Source organism: Anopheles cruzii, chromosome 3, assembly GCF_943734635.1.
Source record: "Anopheles cruzii chromosome 3, idAnoCruzAS_RS32_06, whole genome shotgun sequence".
Classification (NCBI taxonomy): domain Eukaryota; kingdom Metazoa; phylum Arthropoda; class Insecta; order Diptera; family Culicidae; genus Anopheles; species Anopheles cruzii.
The window spans coordinates 39,019,527-39,036,325 of record NC_069145.1 but is presented as its reverse complement, the minus strand read 5'-3'; the positions used below and the strand labels follow the sequence as shown (position 1 = coordinate 39,036,325).

The 16,799-nt window shown below is 46.4% G+C and overlaps 2 protein-coding genes across 5 annotated transcripts in view; both read right to left on the bottom strand.

The window, feature by feature from the left end:
• The window catches only part of LOC128270626 (protein crumbs), a 28,195-nt gene extending 20,126 nt beyond the window's left edge, over positions 1-8,069 (bottom strand). Inside the window, exon 1 of the mRNA XM_053008035.1 lies at positions 8,015-8,069. Within this exon, the coding sequence (XP_052863995.1) occupies positions 8,015-8,069 (55 nt within the window). The remainder of the gene's footprint in view (positions 1-8,014) is intronic.
• A 1,821-nt stretch (positions 8,070-9,890) lies between these two features.
• Positions 9,891-16,069, bottom strand: LOC128274821 (uridine-cytidine kinase). Of its 4 annotated transcripts, none has more exons than XM_053013137.1 (7): positions 15,878-16,069; positions 15,673-15,738; positions 15,245-15,581; positions 15,082-15,179; positions 14,945-14,993; positions 12,715-12,834; positions 9,891-11,322 (listed from the first exon to the last, which is right to left on the bottom strand). In XM_053013137.1, exons 1-7 carry the CDS (start codon positions 15,992-15,994, stop codon positions 11,300-11,302), a joined length of 810 nt encoding a protein of 269 aa, XP_052869097.1. In that variant the 5' UTR covers positions 15,995-16,069; the 3' UTR covers positions 9,891-11,299. The 4 variants fall into 4 exon arrangements, with proteins under 4 accessions (XP_052869097.1, XP_052869096.1, XP_052869098.1 ...); XM_053013136.1 differs by having other exon boundaries at positions 9,891-10,571; XM_053013138.1 differs by lacking the exons at positions 9,891-11,322; positions 12,715-12,834 and adding an exon at positions 13,186-13,457.
• Positions 16,070-16,799: the final 730 nt, after the last annotated feature.

Here is a 16,799-nt window from a genome sequence, read left to right as displayed (position 1 = left end):
CTTACATTTTTTGGGCGCGCCTCGCGAGTAGGAAGTGAGCTTGTGATCGGGCGAAGGGAAAAACAAGATTAATCCCACAAAAGAAAAAAAAACTTCGAGCTCCACTCCAACGAAGCCTGAGGAGCTGTGAACCCGGGCGCGAGCGCGCCGTAATAAGATTATTGGGGAAACACCTTTACGTGTTCCTTCTCGAAGACGCCTCGGACGGCAAACCGCGCGCCTGGAACGAATCCGTGGCATTTCGCCACAGAACTGAGTACAGAAAACTGGAGCCGCGAGCAAAAAGTAAACCTCATCCAGTTACGACGTGCGCAGCGAAATGCGCTTCTGCGGGGAGAAAGCACTGACCTTGCCGCTTACGGCCGGCACAGGAAAAAGGGAAAAATCGTTTCGTAAAAATAGTTTAATTTGCGCCCAACATTGCGTGTGGCTGCAGTGGAGTGATATAACGCGCGCCGTGACTTCGAAGGGTTATTTATGGACAGGTTGTCTCTGGTGCCTAGCGGGGATCCACAGAACTTATCGCACAAGTTGTGCCCCCACAAATTTGTTCGTAACATGAAGCTTTAAAGATACATTTGGTGCCTGGTTACCCCTTTAAAAAGCAAAGTGAATGAAAAGTAGAAACATAAAGCAGTTTGTGCATACCGTTGTGACACACTTTTTTGCCTCAGATAAGATAACGGGCTCCTGCTAGTTGGACAGCATTGTGGGCCGATGAGTACAGCCCCAGGCCTGGTGTTGATATCAACTTTGGCATGGTCAGGAATTCGTCTGTTTTTTTGCTTGCAAATGGTTTGTCACTCAGCCCGCGACCCGCGGAACACCAGATAACGTTCCAGATTTAATAGCCAGCGTAAAAATTTATGCCACCTCATAAATGAAGGCAATATATACTCGATGCCAGTGCCGGACGTGCCATAAATGAGCCGCGGTTGAGCTTAGTGTATCGATAAAGTGCCTGATTTCAGTTTGAATGGCGAGCTCATGATAAGCAGATAGTCCTTATCGGTAACCGCGGAAAGGGTGTTTTCAGTTTAGATTTTTATCTGGTTAAAGCGGCCACTGCAGGGCCTATTTGTAGTTGTGTGTACATTCGAAAATCTAATCGAAACGCAGACACCGCGGCGCGCATCGGATCGTAAAAACATTTGAGCAAAAAGCGACAACAAACGCGCTCAGCCAGTGTGGACTTGTATCCAATTAGTGTACGACCGGAAAAGGCTGCGCCAATGTCGAAGGCGATCGCGCCCGACAGAAGCCTACACGTTCACGTGCTCAGATTCGTCACATTCACCGGAAGCGCAAGAGATTGTTTAGAAAAAAGGCAAACGGAAAAAACAAGCCGCGAAACTATTTGAAAAAATTAAAAGCTTCACGCGGCGCATTGGCTGTTTGTGGCTGCGTATTAATCATCGGATCGAACCGGGTGCCCGGGGTGCCCGGGGTGCTCAGGGCGCGCGCGCGCAGAGAAACAAGACATAACAAACATCGAGCCTGGACGCAAGAAGGCGCAGACACGAGAGGAGGCAGTGGCAACATAATTACGTGCTCGGCGAAGCAAAACAAATGTCGTGGTGCATCCGTACGCCGACGGCGACGACGACATTGCGTGACGCGGGTGAAGAAAATCTCGCGAAGCGTAACCTGGCCAGGCACCAACCTTAACACCAAACGGCAGCAAACGGAAGGACGGAGTGCCCTCGACACAACGTGACGAATTCGGCCAACCACCAAAGGCTGCGGGTGTGACGGATCGTCATCCCAAAGGTGCCGAGGTTCAACGAACGAAGGTGCTGCGCGTCTCTTGAGATTAAGAATGTCTCGTTTCTGGAGAACGCAACGATTTTGGGGAATGAACTTTGACTGTCGGATTGAAATCCGCAGCCAGGTTATGATGGCTGTAGTCTTTAACATCAGCTTTATGCTCACCCAAACAGAAGTTGCGACGCTAAGATCTCAAACTCCATTCTTGGTGCTTCTTTGCAGTAGAAAGGTAGTACGATCGTAACATCCCGTAGCTTCCTTCTTTAGTCTCGTGATGAGAGATCATTTTCGAGAGAGATCGAGCCCATTCGACTACCGAATCCCGTTGAATTGTAACATGCCCTTGCAAGAACAGGGAATAAGATAGGAGGCAATTTGCAACTAATGGTGCGATGTTGCTGTCTAAATTCTCGGTATTATTGGGCTTTACCAAGCCCCACGGCCCCTGGCTACATTGTAGCGATGCACCTTCGTGTGTTGATGCTCGTGTCATCGTTTTAATGTTTGCTTCAGCAGCATGGCACAGCCTCGGCGGTGATCACGTTCCAACGGGTGTAGTTGAGGAAGTCATTAGACGAGCTGTTAATGGAATGCGCCACTGCAAAGCGTTGCTAATGATGGCGGCTCTGCCCAGACAACCTTCGAGGCAAACGAAAATCAGGCACGAAAACATGTTTGGTGGGCGATTCCGAAAGCCCGCTCGGGGGAGGAAAGCGTCCGATGAAGAGGAAGTCGTTTCTGGGTTTGTAAACAAATGATGCCCTTCCTTTCTTGCGATTCGGTGGCTGGCTGAACGCCGTTTGCGGGAGATTTGTTTTCTAATTACATTTTACGGTCGGTCGACGAGGTTGAACACTATGCATGTCGTTTAACGGATTCAATCCGACACGTAAAAAATAAGTTGTTTAATCAACATCGACAGAGGAACGTGATGGTTTATTTTTTAAGGTTGGCAATCCTCTTGTTATTTGTGTGTAATTGGTAAAAGTTATGGTAATATGACGAATGCTAATGAAGACGATTCACTGATCGTTTTTATCAAGCAGTGATTTGAATTTATTTTAATTTTGGCCTCTTCTCTGGCCTCATTATTCACGAAAAACTTAACTCGCACAATTTTTATTTACCGCTCAAATGCATTGAAAGGCAATTGTGAGCTAAACATTATAATCTTATTTCACCTTAGAAATGCTCCACAATGTCTGGCCATGTAGTGGTGCGATTCCCATAGATATACGAGAGAACAAGATTGCCCCATTGACCGACCAGAGTTGGTCAATCGGATTAGTGATCTATTTATGGATTGAATCTATTTGCTACGGAACGGTATGGAACCGTGTACTGACAGCTGCAGTCTTACGTAAGACCGCAAAAGTGTGGCGTCACACGGGGACATGCTGAATGAATGATTGACGTTGACGTTGAGTTTCCAGCGAGTGCTTTAGAAAGAGATTCGTCGGTGCAAGTGTTTTACGCTTTCAATAACGCAGTTGAGGCGATCATTCAGGTGTCAACGGAGATCTAAAACTTATGACTACCACTTACGCAACTTGAGTCGAAACTATTATTCCAGACCCATGGAAAATCCCATACCGATCCATCATAAGCATCATGAATCGTCCCTCTAGAAACCTTCAAAAACCATTTGGAAAGAAAACTCCAATACCAAACCACCATTCCGACTGCACTCTGTAAAAATTGACGCATAAATACAGATATAGTTCCAAAACTCGTAATCATTAGCAACCAGCACGTGGCCAGCACATTACCGCCGATTAGCTTTCACACCTCACAAGAATGTCATTACCTCGAAAAGAAGGGGTCATTACGGGGTGGCCAACTTTGGACTCTACCGCAGCATAAATTACACTTTAAGTGTTTCCCGGCATGCGGTGGCCCTAGCCGTGGACATTACAGCAGCGATTGGCGTAGAATCGGCAACACGGCCGCCTCGATCGAAATATGTTTTTTGGTCCAGCCCCCGGATGGGAACTCGTCGGGGGGTCAATTTGTAATCGCTCGCCCACGAAAACATGTACCTCAACGGACGGCCACGAATGGTCACGTGACGGGACGGATTTTTCGAACAGCGTGTCAACTTGCGTACGATATTTTCCAACCAATTGCAAACGTGTTGGAGTGAGTGAGCGGTCTTTTTGTACGTTCCTTTTGACCCGCTCCAGACATAGGAAGTGAGCTCAGGCACGAGTGCCCGAGTTGGCATCGTGCCAACGGTAGCATATGTTGGTCAACCGGCGATAAAATCAATACTTCAACGAAAGAACTGTGAGAGTCGGTGGTGGCCGATAGGTGCCCGCCTGATGCTGAACATTATCCACTTAAAGTTGGTTCATGGTTTACGCGTCCAGTCCCGTTGTGAGGGTCGGTCCAGCGTGTGACAGAACTAAATCAAAGCTTTGACCAAGCGCCATGAGCCACAACCAGTGCCAGTGGTGCGTATCAGTTTGCATTTCCCGCCGTTGCATGTTGCAACGATATGTGGTGTGGCACCCACATCGACACGGGGCAATGAGGACGACCCAGTGAACCGGATCCCAAGGGAAACTTTAGAATCTTTTCAACCATAACCCCGGGTGTGGCGTGTGTCGGTCCCCCCGGTCGCATATGAACCTGTTCGAATGGTAACAGAATATCGGCGAAACAGGTTGACGGCAGGTTGTTTATGAGCACTTACACCGCTGCGGTTTCCACAAACGACGCGAAAGTGAGTTTTAAAGTTTGCCTAACAGAACTTTCTTTACATCCATAATTATTTCTAATAATTAAGATTTGAAGTAAAATGGACGTGACGTGTCCATGGTAACGGGATGACAAATAACACATAGTTCGAATGCTACAAGCCTTTACCCGGCCGGATTTTTCCTACTGATAGGTTTGCCCATATTTGTTGACACCGGAAATACCATCTGTCCCTGAGGGCGGGCAAGCAATTGCCCTTTGTTTACCGGTCGCGGTTGCTACTACTCCGCCGCTGGAGACCGTGGAGACCTGTCGAGCCGTAGTATAAATAATAAATTTCAAACATGGTCCAGACATGACGCATCGCCTACCATGGTAACGCTGGCGAGGCACACTACGTTCGCGCTACTTAGAGCATGGAACTGCCCGCAGCAAATGCGCGTAGCTTAACAAGTGCGTCACTAGATAGACGACGATTCTCTGTAGGAATTAGTCACCCAAGCGGGTTCCGGTACGGTAGCCGTACGGCTGGAAAAGAACGCTTTTAGCAGTTTAATTAGCCAAGGTCCGGAACCACTACCTCAAAAGCCACCGGCCACATCCATTTCGTAATTTGATACGAGCGTCATAATTAGCATTATGAACTCCACACCCGCGAGGGGACCTTATTGTTGCTGTTTTAGCTAAATTCTCTTAAATCCTCAATTTATTGTTATACAATTTCTGTTAAAATACAGTACATACAATGCAAAGTAAAAAGTATCACAAAGTGCAGCAGCACAACTTCGCTTCCATCGCATCGGCACCCGCGCGCTTGTCTCTACCCGAGAGGATCGTGTTTCTTTTCCGTGCGCCTTTAACCCCAAAAAATATGGAACGAGAAAACGAGTTATCGGGGGGCTTGGCATCGTATCATTCCTGGCCGTTGACCGAACCGAGGCTCGAAGCCGCACCTGAGGGTTCGGAAAAGAAAAGAGAAGCATGCCCCAGATTAAGAAGCTGACGCCGCGCGACGTCATTTGCGTGGTCACCGCGGACCGAAGGCAGAACACGCAGCGTGAAGGTCCACCACAAGAGTTGACACTCTTCCCGTTCCTCGAGAGAGAGTTCCTTCGTTCGATCGATTTCGGGCCACTTGTGGTGGCCTCATTTCTGGAGGAAATGGGGAGAAAGGTTGTTGGTCGCGCGGATCGCGATTGGCGTGTTCTGCAAAAGAATTTCGCAGAGCGTAGCCGAAACCCGAACGAACGAGGACAAGAACTGGCGAGGCAACGACGAAGCGAAAAAGAAAGCCAAACATACGCCGCGGATTACGGCATGTTACCGAAAAGCCTTGTCACCTTGCTCGGGACCGGATCGTGCGTTGCTGAACATAACCTCAAGCGGGGTGCAAAGTTATGCGGTGCAACCGTGCACAATACGCAACGATCCACTACATAATGTGTGTGCGTCTTCAGGTGTTCTTCGTGCTGCTCCGGGAACTACAATAAATTTCGGTACGTTTCGGTCGCAAAGAAAACATTCCATTGTAAGCAACGTTTATTGTTTGGCACATCTGCACCAAGCGATGGTTGCACATCAAATTCCTCACAAAGTATGCTCGACGAGGAATCGTTCGCCTTTTTATTTTTTCAGTTTCCTTTGGGCGGACTAATTGTATTATGTGGGACGGTGGACGTCGGTGCGAGACACATGAGCAGTGCGTTTGGGACATGTTCAGCTCAAGCACACATCGTTTTCCGGTCCTGTAATGGATACGTGGATAGCCAATTGGCCAGCAAAGGAAGGCCAATTCATAGATATCCACAGAACAAATTTCTTATTGAAGCATCGGCTTATGCAGCCATAGAAGCTATGGAGCCTTTGGTCCTGCGAACGGCTTTTAATCGAAAGATTAGAGCAAAGAAAACGCTCCTAAAACAAAGGGCATGGTTGGATGGTTCCACTAAGATTAGCATTCCGAAGCATACGATTTGTAAATGACTTCATTCCAAGTGTGAGCCGCCATTTTCTCATGCAATAAAAAAGTCTTAGTTACTGACAATAAAAAACGCCATTGCTAACAGAAGTGAACCGATGTGAAAGGAAGTTCTTTCCCACAGCCACTCGCCCTTATATGCTCCCCAGAGTTTTCTTGCTTTGGTTCGGACGATACCTGCGCGAATGAGTTTATTTAAAAATGTAAATTTTACTGCTCTGAATACGTTTATCGCAAGTGGCTTCCAGTGGCATCCCTTGGTGCGTTCTGAACGGTATTCCTTCGGGTAAAAAAAACCTTTTGCGCGGGCGCGTTTGAATGGCAATTCGGTTTTTGGGAAGCAAAAGCTTCCAAATGCCCTTCCACACACTGTGCGCCATAAACAAACCAATTAGCTCCGCCTCGGGATGGGTTTTCCTGCAAAACGACGCTAGAATTCTCGAAGGCGAAAGCCGGGGGAAGCGGAAACGAAAAAGACTAATAATATTGTGAGCGCTCAGCGCAGTTCGCAGCGAGGCCAAGACGCGGCGCAAACGAAAGACTTCAATCGGACGGCGACAGAAGACGAACCTCTGCCCCGTTCGTTTCGATGATTGTCTTTGGCCTCGCTTCACACCGGTTGGGATGTTCTTAGAATCTTCCACCCGTGGGCTGTCTTTCTTCGCTGCGTTGTGCGTCCTTTCTTACACGCACACCCTCTCTTGTTTTTTGTGCCCCTCCATGTTTTTCTACCGCCCGCGGTTGATGATGATTTCTAGTTTGGAGTTTTGGTGTTTCTATTTCACTCGTGTACATGCCTGTGCCTGCCACAGCCTGTGGCTTTAACGATCATTGCCATCAGCGTACGCGAGAACGCAAGCCACGGTCACCACCACACTGAAAGAGGAGAACTTTCTTAACGATCGCGTCTCGGACGAAACTGCAACAACGTGCGTTTAACGCGATCGTGCGCTCATCTTCGGCGGTTTGTGTGTTGGACCGCGGGGCACAGGTATGCTCTGCGAGGGTGTGCGTGCCCTCAGCGACACCTGGCTTCTCGTCACATGCGTCGATCGAGGCACTTTCTGCCAGCATAATACGACGATACGAACCTCAATTAAACCATCTTCCCATGACATAGGTTTGCATACATTTGCCACATCGCAGCAGAAGTGTCTACTCCTGCTCCTTCCGAACAGAGGAATAAGCAAAACAAAGCACCCTCCGCCAGGGAGCATTATTGCGTGTCGCGACATTTCGTTGTCTTGGAATCTGATACCCAACCCTCGTGAGGATCGTAGTAATGGTGCTGGGTGGACGTGTTTGAGCGGTCCTACGGATGACTCATAAAAACCGTGGCTAGACGGTGACCGCCGCCACGGCACATCCCCGTTGGCGAATCTCACCGTTGGTCTGTTTGTTTTTGCTCGCCTCCGCACACACGGTTGCGGTTTGTTGATAAAGCTCTCTTCGAATGAAGCGATAAAAAATAAGCCTTCTGTTTTGTGAGTATGTTTCGAGTATGCTCCGTGTCTCTGTCCCTCTCTCTCACTATCTGAAGCCGCGAATGTGTTCCCTCGTTTCACTTACCGATGACAAACAACCCGAGACTGGCCGGGCCGACCAGCAAACTGCGGATTCTCATTTTGCTCGAACCACCGCAGGCCACTGTTGCTGTTGTTGTGTTAGACTTTCACGCCACGCGATCGCGATCGCGATCCCCTTCTTGCACACTCGCGATATTCTCTTCTTCTTTTGCCCGCCTATTTTTCTCCTATTTTGCACCCCTCGCCGATTTCACGCCGATACACGATCGAACCGCGCGTTCGCACCGATGTTGCTGGTTGCTGATCGTTGTTGTTGCTGCTGTGCCGCCACTATCGGTGCCCGCAACCCGGTGGATCGTGGTGGTGGCGAACTGTGGGGTGCTCACACACCACTTTCTCGCTCCTTCCGAGCCTGGGAGCGGGTGAAAGTAAAATTTCTCGCTAAAACTGCACCAAACCAAACGTCGGTTCTGCTGACCGAGAGGACCGGGGTGGTGGTATGCTGGCAACGTGAGAAGGGCGGCTTCCAGAGCCGTACCGTGGTGACGATGGGACCGGGAAAAACATTGAACGCAGGGAAAACACTTATGCTGCCGGGCTGCGAGGAACTAGCTAAGGCTCATTTGGAAAATATCAACACATACACACACCGGCACCTGTGTTGGCACCCGTTCTAAAGATCACACAGGTAAGCGTAAGCGCACACACAAATACACACAAGGACGCGTTAGGGTTGACTCTCCGCCACCGGGGGTGGGTGGCCACAAAGCGCGGTACGCACACGCTAATTGAGGCGTAAAGCGAGGCTGCGGTGGGGTATGCAGGGGCCTTTGCGACTTTTTCCACCCACTTCGCCACGCACAGTCACAGTTGGAGGCGCGAACCGGGGGGCCACTATCACTCGCGATTGGAACCACACAAAACAGCCCAAGAACACCGGACACGTTTCTTGTATCTCATTTTCGTTTATCGCCACCGAGCGCCAAGACAAAGAGGCACACCACCAACACACGACAACCGTTGCCGCGGCATAAATGGGAACACAAAACAAAACCGGAAAAAAATAACACAAACACACTGATCCGTGGAGGGCGGACCGGGACGGTCGTCGCGCGAAGCTAAGCAACCGAACACGGGCGGATCGCGGTCCCACGGTCCGTACGCGACCAGCTTTCGAACTCAACTGACTGGCGCACGCAAACACAGGGCCGGAGCGCGAAACCCGACGATGCGTCGACCCAACACCATGACAACCGGACCAACACGCCGACGACCGCGAGGTGGCCACCTCGCTGTTGTTTGCCGTCACTGGTGGATCCTCCCGGTGCGTAGCATAATTCTATCCGAACACTGCCGCCACACTGTCCACAGGACGACGGTGGTACCAAGGATCAACAATTCTGGAGACACCAAATACAAAAACGAAACAAAACCCGGGCCACGGATTTGAGGGCTGACCAGCCACGCCGAGAGTGCGGGACAGGTATGCGTAGCTGTGCGGCCACGTGCGCGCTGGTATTGGTGTCGGTGGACAGGTGGTACGACGCTACGGTGCAGGGTCCGGCCGCTCGGAGACCGTTGGAATTTACTTCAAAAATTAAAACATTTACACTTTTTAGGGCAACCCAATGAACGCAATTGGGCGTAAGAATTTTATTTAATTCAATCGAAGCCCCGCACGGGTTGGGCGCGCGCTGGTCGAATATTTAAACGCAACATCGAAAAATTACTCAACAACCTGTGGCGCTCCGGTCTGCGGACTTGTCTAGAGCAGTTTCGGTTGCGGTTTCGAGCGCGCTACGGTGTACAGTGCTGTTCCCGTTGGGCGCATCATGATGAATCTTCAACGTTAGAATACAACATCACCTCTTCGGGATTGCTTTACCTGAAAACGGCTCAACAGATGACTCAAACTCTAGTGCGCATTGCTTGAAATTGATTTATTTCCGAACAGTGTAGAAACATAAACCATTGTAGCTTCTGGTTGTACATCGGCAACTTGTACGTACGGTGTTTGGGGATGTTTGTAATTTTGTGTAAAGTACTTCCTCCGGTTCACACTACTAAACGGCCGAGGGGGAGCTTGGGGATTGAAATGAGATTTGAATTTGACGTTGGGAAAAATCTCTTTCCGCAGCGTCACTATTACTACATTGCAGTTCCGTCCGAAGCACCTGAAGCTTCGCTAGTCCCCCGTTTGGTGTAGTCCAACCCGAAATGAGTAGGTGCAGTGCCTGTTGCCTTACTACCTTACACAACAAAAAAGACGCACATCAATCGTACCCTAATCGTAAACGATATATTGCTCTTCACTGGTTATTGTATGCTTAAATCACGCGGCCCCGCGAGGGACGGTCCGCCAAACGGTCGCCATTTGCATTTTAGTGTGCAGTGTAGTTCTACTGTGATCAATAGCACTGCGCGTTTGAATTCGTTCGTTCTCGTTCGTTCGTTGAATTTATGTGTTTGCATGGTGACGCTACAAAACTCTTGCTTATCACATTCACGTTGCTACTCTGCGTTTCAACTGTAATCGTACAGCACCGAATAGAGCTGTCTACTGATTACCGAGGTGGAAATTGTTTGTAAATTTTCTTCGGCTGCGAACGATACGAAATAACGGACGAATCAATAGGGCTTTGAAGGGTTCGAGAAGGGTTGCTTTTTTGTATGATCTTTCTTGCACGTCCATTGCAGTCAAACGTTCGCTTTTGATGGTCATTGGTTTGATGTAGGAACTACAATACGCACACAAATGCAACTGCCAAATTGCTAACAAATTACGTGGGGCTGTCCGAGCGTCGAGAAGTGAGACAGTACAATAGTGACAACGAATATAGCAACGAAGCACAGTGAACTAAACAAATGGCACAACGACACTTTCCTTCTGGAAAGCGATTCTAGTAGTAGGCTCATCTACTTCACTCAAATGGTCTTCCTGGCCTACTTATGATTTTTAACGATGTTTTAAATGAACAAACCTATGAACTCATTACCTCTACCAGAACCAATTTGTTGTTCCGATTATAAAATTAGTGTATAATAGTTTTTGGCTTCATGTTTTTGGTTCTTCTTGGGGGATGAGGTACTGACCAAAGTACGGGCAATTTTGATTCAACCAAAATCACCTAAGACGGCTCAGCCGTACGCGTTTGTTTCGTAGTTTCAAATTTGTCCTCCTGTTACAGATGTGTTATCCTTCCTGTTACTACACATGCTTAGGCACCCGTACAAATGATTCGCTCGATTGCGAGCATTTGCTCGCAGAATTTTGCTCGCTCGAGCAGAATGATGGCGAGCATTTTGCTAACAAACGTACTCTTGGGTTCTAGTGGAACACGAAGTAACGAACTAGAAATATCAGATTTGGTACAAAGAAACAAAACGAAACACAGTTAATAATGTCCTCATTGGAAGCGGTTAAGGAAAGTAAACAATCAGAGGCATAAAACAAGCAAAGAGAATTGTTAAACCAAAACAATAACACAATTAAAAACTAAGATAAAAAATGTTGAAACTTAAAGAAATAGTTCAAAACTAAAAAAAAATAAAATGGCAACAACGGTAAATTATCAGTAGCCTACTGCATCCTACCCTTTGGGTACACGGCCGAAATTAAATGGTGGGGTAAATATTTTACGAAAGAACAATTTTCCATACACGGCCTCGCCGTTAGTTGTCTGAGCGCAGTGTTGTTCAATAGATCTAGCACTCGAGTTACGTTACTGCAAAATGGAAACTTAATACTAGTGACTTCTTAATGATTACGCTAAAACCTTTGCCCTCAAGCCATTATAGTGAATGAGTTGTTTCATTTTCTTGGGTGAAGCCTTGTTGGTCTATTTTTTGTTCAAGTTGTGCGTGGATTTGATTTCGCATTTCCTGTACGTGCAACGACAAAAGTCTATGGTGTGGTAATGAGCGAAATCATTATTGTATGACCCTTTAAGGCATTTAATGCAGCAAACCATGAAACTGTGTGAGGCACTATGGAAAAATCGTGCTGAATGAAAGGCGTTATAGAACGACATTAACGTTACTGAATCAGCATACTTTTCAATAGAGTGTTAAAGTAAAATTTAAAACCATTGTGTTCAATCCGTTATGCGGTTTGTTTGGAAACGTTACTCAACCTTCTCTTTAAATATTTGTTTGGCTAGGAGTTAGTTGCGGTCAAACGGATTAGAATCAGGCTTTGTGTTTCGTCCTGCCTTTGTTTGTGAAACTGAACAAATTGCAAAACACCTGCCATATAGGGGTATTTGATGGTATTCTGAGTGCATTAAAACGAGAAGTATAGTTGATAGCGTCCTCGACGATCGATTCGGTGTACCAATGTAAACTAATTTCATTCTGTTGGGCTTGGGGTGATGATCTGACTTGTTAGTTTTTTCTCTTTCTCGATTTTTGGATTTGTGCAGATTTGCGTGAACGTTTAGTAAATTAACTACAATTAAATACACTTTAATCGAACAGTTGTCTACCGAAGCTTAATCTAGCAAAGAAATTGCCAATGGCTAGAGAAAGATAATGTTGTTTGCTGTATTTTGTAATGTTCAACGAATCGTGTTGTGGTCGAGAAAAGGTCGTAACAGAATGAATGTTTTCATGATTTGAGTTGTCTAGTAAGAAGGTGGACGAACGGGTACCATGAACGGCGCTTGGGTACACGCGGTACGACTGCACACACAGTGACTCAGTGTGGCCGATAGTGCGCTTCCGAATCGTTAAATGATGGCTTACCTCGACCGCTGGCTAAATTTAGCGCACTCGTGCCACACGTTGCCAGCTGAGGACTATGCTCGCTACGTGTACGATTATTCAGGAACTCTCGAATATGCTGAACAATCAGATCAATAGCAACTGGAAAGACGGAAAGGAAACAAAGAAATGGCTTAGTAGAACGAAACGGCAAAATCAGGTAATAATTTACTTGTTTTAATCATTCCCATCAGAATATTTTGAAAATCAACCACGGCACGGCAACCAGAAGCGCTCTTTCAAAAACTTCTGAGTCAAATTTACCGCAACCCAGCGAAGACGTACTACAAATACGAGTGCCTATAATGCCTCGATATCTGTATACGGATCGCCACCGCAGCGTGGAGTGCAGTAAATTTGCTTTGCGACAGATGCTACGAGGTGAATGAACACGACAAACGAAAATGAAACACGCCGGAACGGTGAAAGGGTATTTGAAAAAAGTCCGTTTTATTGTGCCACACACTTAATCATGCCTTAGGGTACTTGTTTTATGATCGCCATCAGTTCGATAACTTGTTTGCATACTTGATAAATATTTTCGTTTCTTATTCGTGTAACTTGTGGTACCTGACCACGCTAGTGATCAGACACTGCCTAACATTGTTTACCAGTCCTGTAGACCGAGGAACCACACGATTTGGTCCGTAAACGTAACCCACTATTCGATGTTAAGTACGTAAGTGCTATTTTGTAACGATAGAATTTTGGTTGGTATTGGTTTGCTGGCGGAGAAAGGAAAAAAATCCCAATGAATAAGGAATGTGTCCAGCCCCTACGTGAACAACATGACACGGGAATGTTAGAGGAAGCCAATTGATTGGTTATCGAACTATCGCGAACAGCATCTGTTCTTTTGGTGCCAAATTAAATGCTTAGTGACGTGTGCCTGTGGGGGCGCCGACCAACGAAGATACATGTACCGTGTAGGGTAAGTTGTTAGTAAATGATTTTTTGCTTGAACGGTAAATGTGTAATCATCACAAGAAGGTTAAAAATATTAACTGGGCTGAAGAATTGACTATATATAAAATCGGAACTGAACCGTAACAAATTTTACCGAGATTCTGTTCAAACCTTTAATCCCAAAAATATGTTTATGAAATACGTCTGGCATGAAATGCTGTTTAAAGTGGTTTAATATTTAACTTGGAAAGCGATATTCAACTGTGCGGGAGCAGAGGTATGCAAATTGTTCAAAAATATATCCTTATGCATTCTTTCAGTCTGATTATTTGTTTCAGCTTTAGCTCTTTTATATGTTTTCGAGGCAGATTTAAGTTTGGCAGTCACTATTAAGTCCTATCAGCTGCGTCGCACATGAATTTCTTAGCCGCGGGGTAACTTTGTATGTAAAGAAAATAACTTCCGTGCAGTCTTTTCATTTGGAACTGTAGTTTGGCATGCTTTTGATATTTTGTTCTTATCGTCTCTATTCTTCCACTTAGCTTTAGCGAATTATGTTCGGCTAAGCGGAAGATGACGTGCTAGCTTTTTGTGTATCAACGTGTGTGTGTGTTTGTGGTCTTGCAGGCAGACTGCACCCGAAAATCGTCTGCTAGTTAGGCTTGATGTTTGCTTTTTTGTTTTACACCAATTACAGACCAGCGGCACAGGACACCGGTAGCCACCGGTGCCCTCTTGTGGGGGATCCACACAAGACCCACCATACGCAACCCACGCGCGTTAGTGGCCGTTTTGGTTGTAGCCGCCACTCGGATGCAAGATCTCGTTAATGTGGTGCACTATCAGATCGATCGCCACTGTAAAATGGTAGAGAAAAAAGCAAGAAAAAAGAAACATCCAGTAGAACTAATTTGCTTACTCGAAGACACATGCCGCGATCGGACGGAAAGCTATCGATAGTTTGCTTGTCAACTTCTGCCCAAGCGCAACAGTACATGGGAACAAATTGGGTTTGCTCCAGGGCAGATTTAGTTCAAGAGTACACTACATTCGCTTCACTGATGATGGATCCATTTTAGTAAAAAAAAAATCTTCAAATATATTAGATTCGAAATGTCCGACACCAACGGAAGCACAAACCACCCGATATTGTTTGTTAGCAAATGCCGTTCACCTTCAGGACCTTATTATTAAAAGTTGTTAAATTAAAAGGTATTAAAAGTTGTGTTCTATTAGATAAACTACAGACCCAAGTACCCCAACATAATTTCTTTTCGAAAGCGAAGGTTGTTGAAGAGAAATTTACCTGTATTATCTGCTCCTCGTGGTATGACAACATCCGCGAATTTTTTAGTCTGAAATGGAAACGTTACACCCAAGAGAGTAAGCATAAGTGCCAAAGCCAAGCGTTTAAGTTCCAATCGCGCAGTGACATTTTCTTACCGGCGAACAAAACTCTTCAAACGCTGGTTTCACGAAAGTCATGTACGCATTCAGAACCTGCTCCAGATTTCGACCGCGCTCGTTAATATCACGCGGAACTGAAATGCCAATCGTAATATGTAAGCAGGACGTTAGGTAGTGGCCAATTTCTTCACCTCCTCACCTCTACGGGCCAGCCTGGTATCGGAATCGGTATCGACGAACAGCTTCATATGAAACAAGTCACGTATTGCGGGAAAATAGAACACGAGAATGCCCTCGAACAGAACCACATCGGCCGGATAGATAGTGATTAGCTTCTCTGGGCAGACCGCATTCTTACGGTAATCATACTCGCTAATCTCCACTTTTTTCCCATGCAAGATGCTTTGCAACGTCTGCAGCATAAGGTCCTCGTTGAAAGCGCTCGGGTGGTCAAAATTAAAGAGCCCCTTCTCGGCACGAGATTTTTCTGCGTCGGTCAGCTCCCGGTAGAAGCTATCCTGACTTATGGTTACAACCTACAACAGAAGAACAGGCAAAGAAGCAACCGTATTGTGGTTAGCGTTGGATTACGTAAATGCCCCCCAAGAATAGGTTTTGTTTGCTCACTTGTCGTTGTGTGTGATCCATATCAGCTTGACCCAATTGTTCCATGATGCGTTTGCATACGGTCGACTAGAAGAGGTGAACGGAGAAATCCAAGAGTGCGTGTTTTATCAATCGTTAGCGTGATTGCAGATGCCTATTTTTGGCACCACTTCCAAGGCCACATTTTTTTTTATTCTTTATTTATTCCCGACCGACCATTACTCACCTTTCCACTTGCAGTACCACCGGCGACGCCTATCACGAAAGGCGTTTTAACCGTGTCCGAGCTGCCGTTGGTTCGTGCACCGTTATTCACGCCATTAAATACTTCGTCGTCACCCATTGCAAAGGAAGAATTGGCTAATTGGTGGTCTGCACACTCGTTGAAAACGGAAAAATACGCAATTCACTGCGTTGTTGGTGCGTGGTATTGAAATAATGATTGTTCTGACATTTGCGCTGTCAGTTTGTTTGGGGACGATGAATTGTTTTGGTTCACTCTCGTGTAATTGGTAAATCAAGGTTAGTATACATCGAAAATCATCGAAAATCATCGAAAATCATCGAAACTATGACAGCAGAAAACGTCTCTTAAGCAAAACAAGACTTGCCGATCGTGATTGTGGAAGGAATGTGCGTTGAGGATCGTTTAAGAAAAACAGTAGCTGATAAATATCTTTATGTTAATTGGTTTGTTTAAAGAAATACATTTGTAGTGCAGCTTTGTGCGATGAGTGAACCTGGTGAGATCAGTTCGAATTCTGTGTTTATATGGCCTGGACTCGTTGCAACTCCGTTGGGCACAAACCCCGCTTCAAAGAATCCGGTCAATCCTGTGCCAAATCAAAAGAAACGCTTAACAATTACACTGAATGCCCAACAACTCCAAAAATGCGTTCCTATCGGGTAAATGAGTGCAAAAATGTGAATGGTTCTCTAGAGAGATGGTAACAATACTTTTCCAACTTTCACTCTTCTAAATTGTAGGAAACCGGTAGTTATCTTGCCGAATACTTGGAACAGCACCTTGCCGGTGCCGGGAACAGCCAAATACTTGCCGGTGTCGGAACAGCAAAATGTAACTGCATTGCCGTCGCTTTCTTTCTCGCCGACGGTGACACCAACGTTGCCACCGAAGTATCAATTGA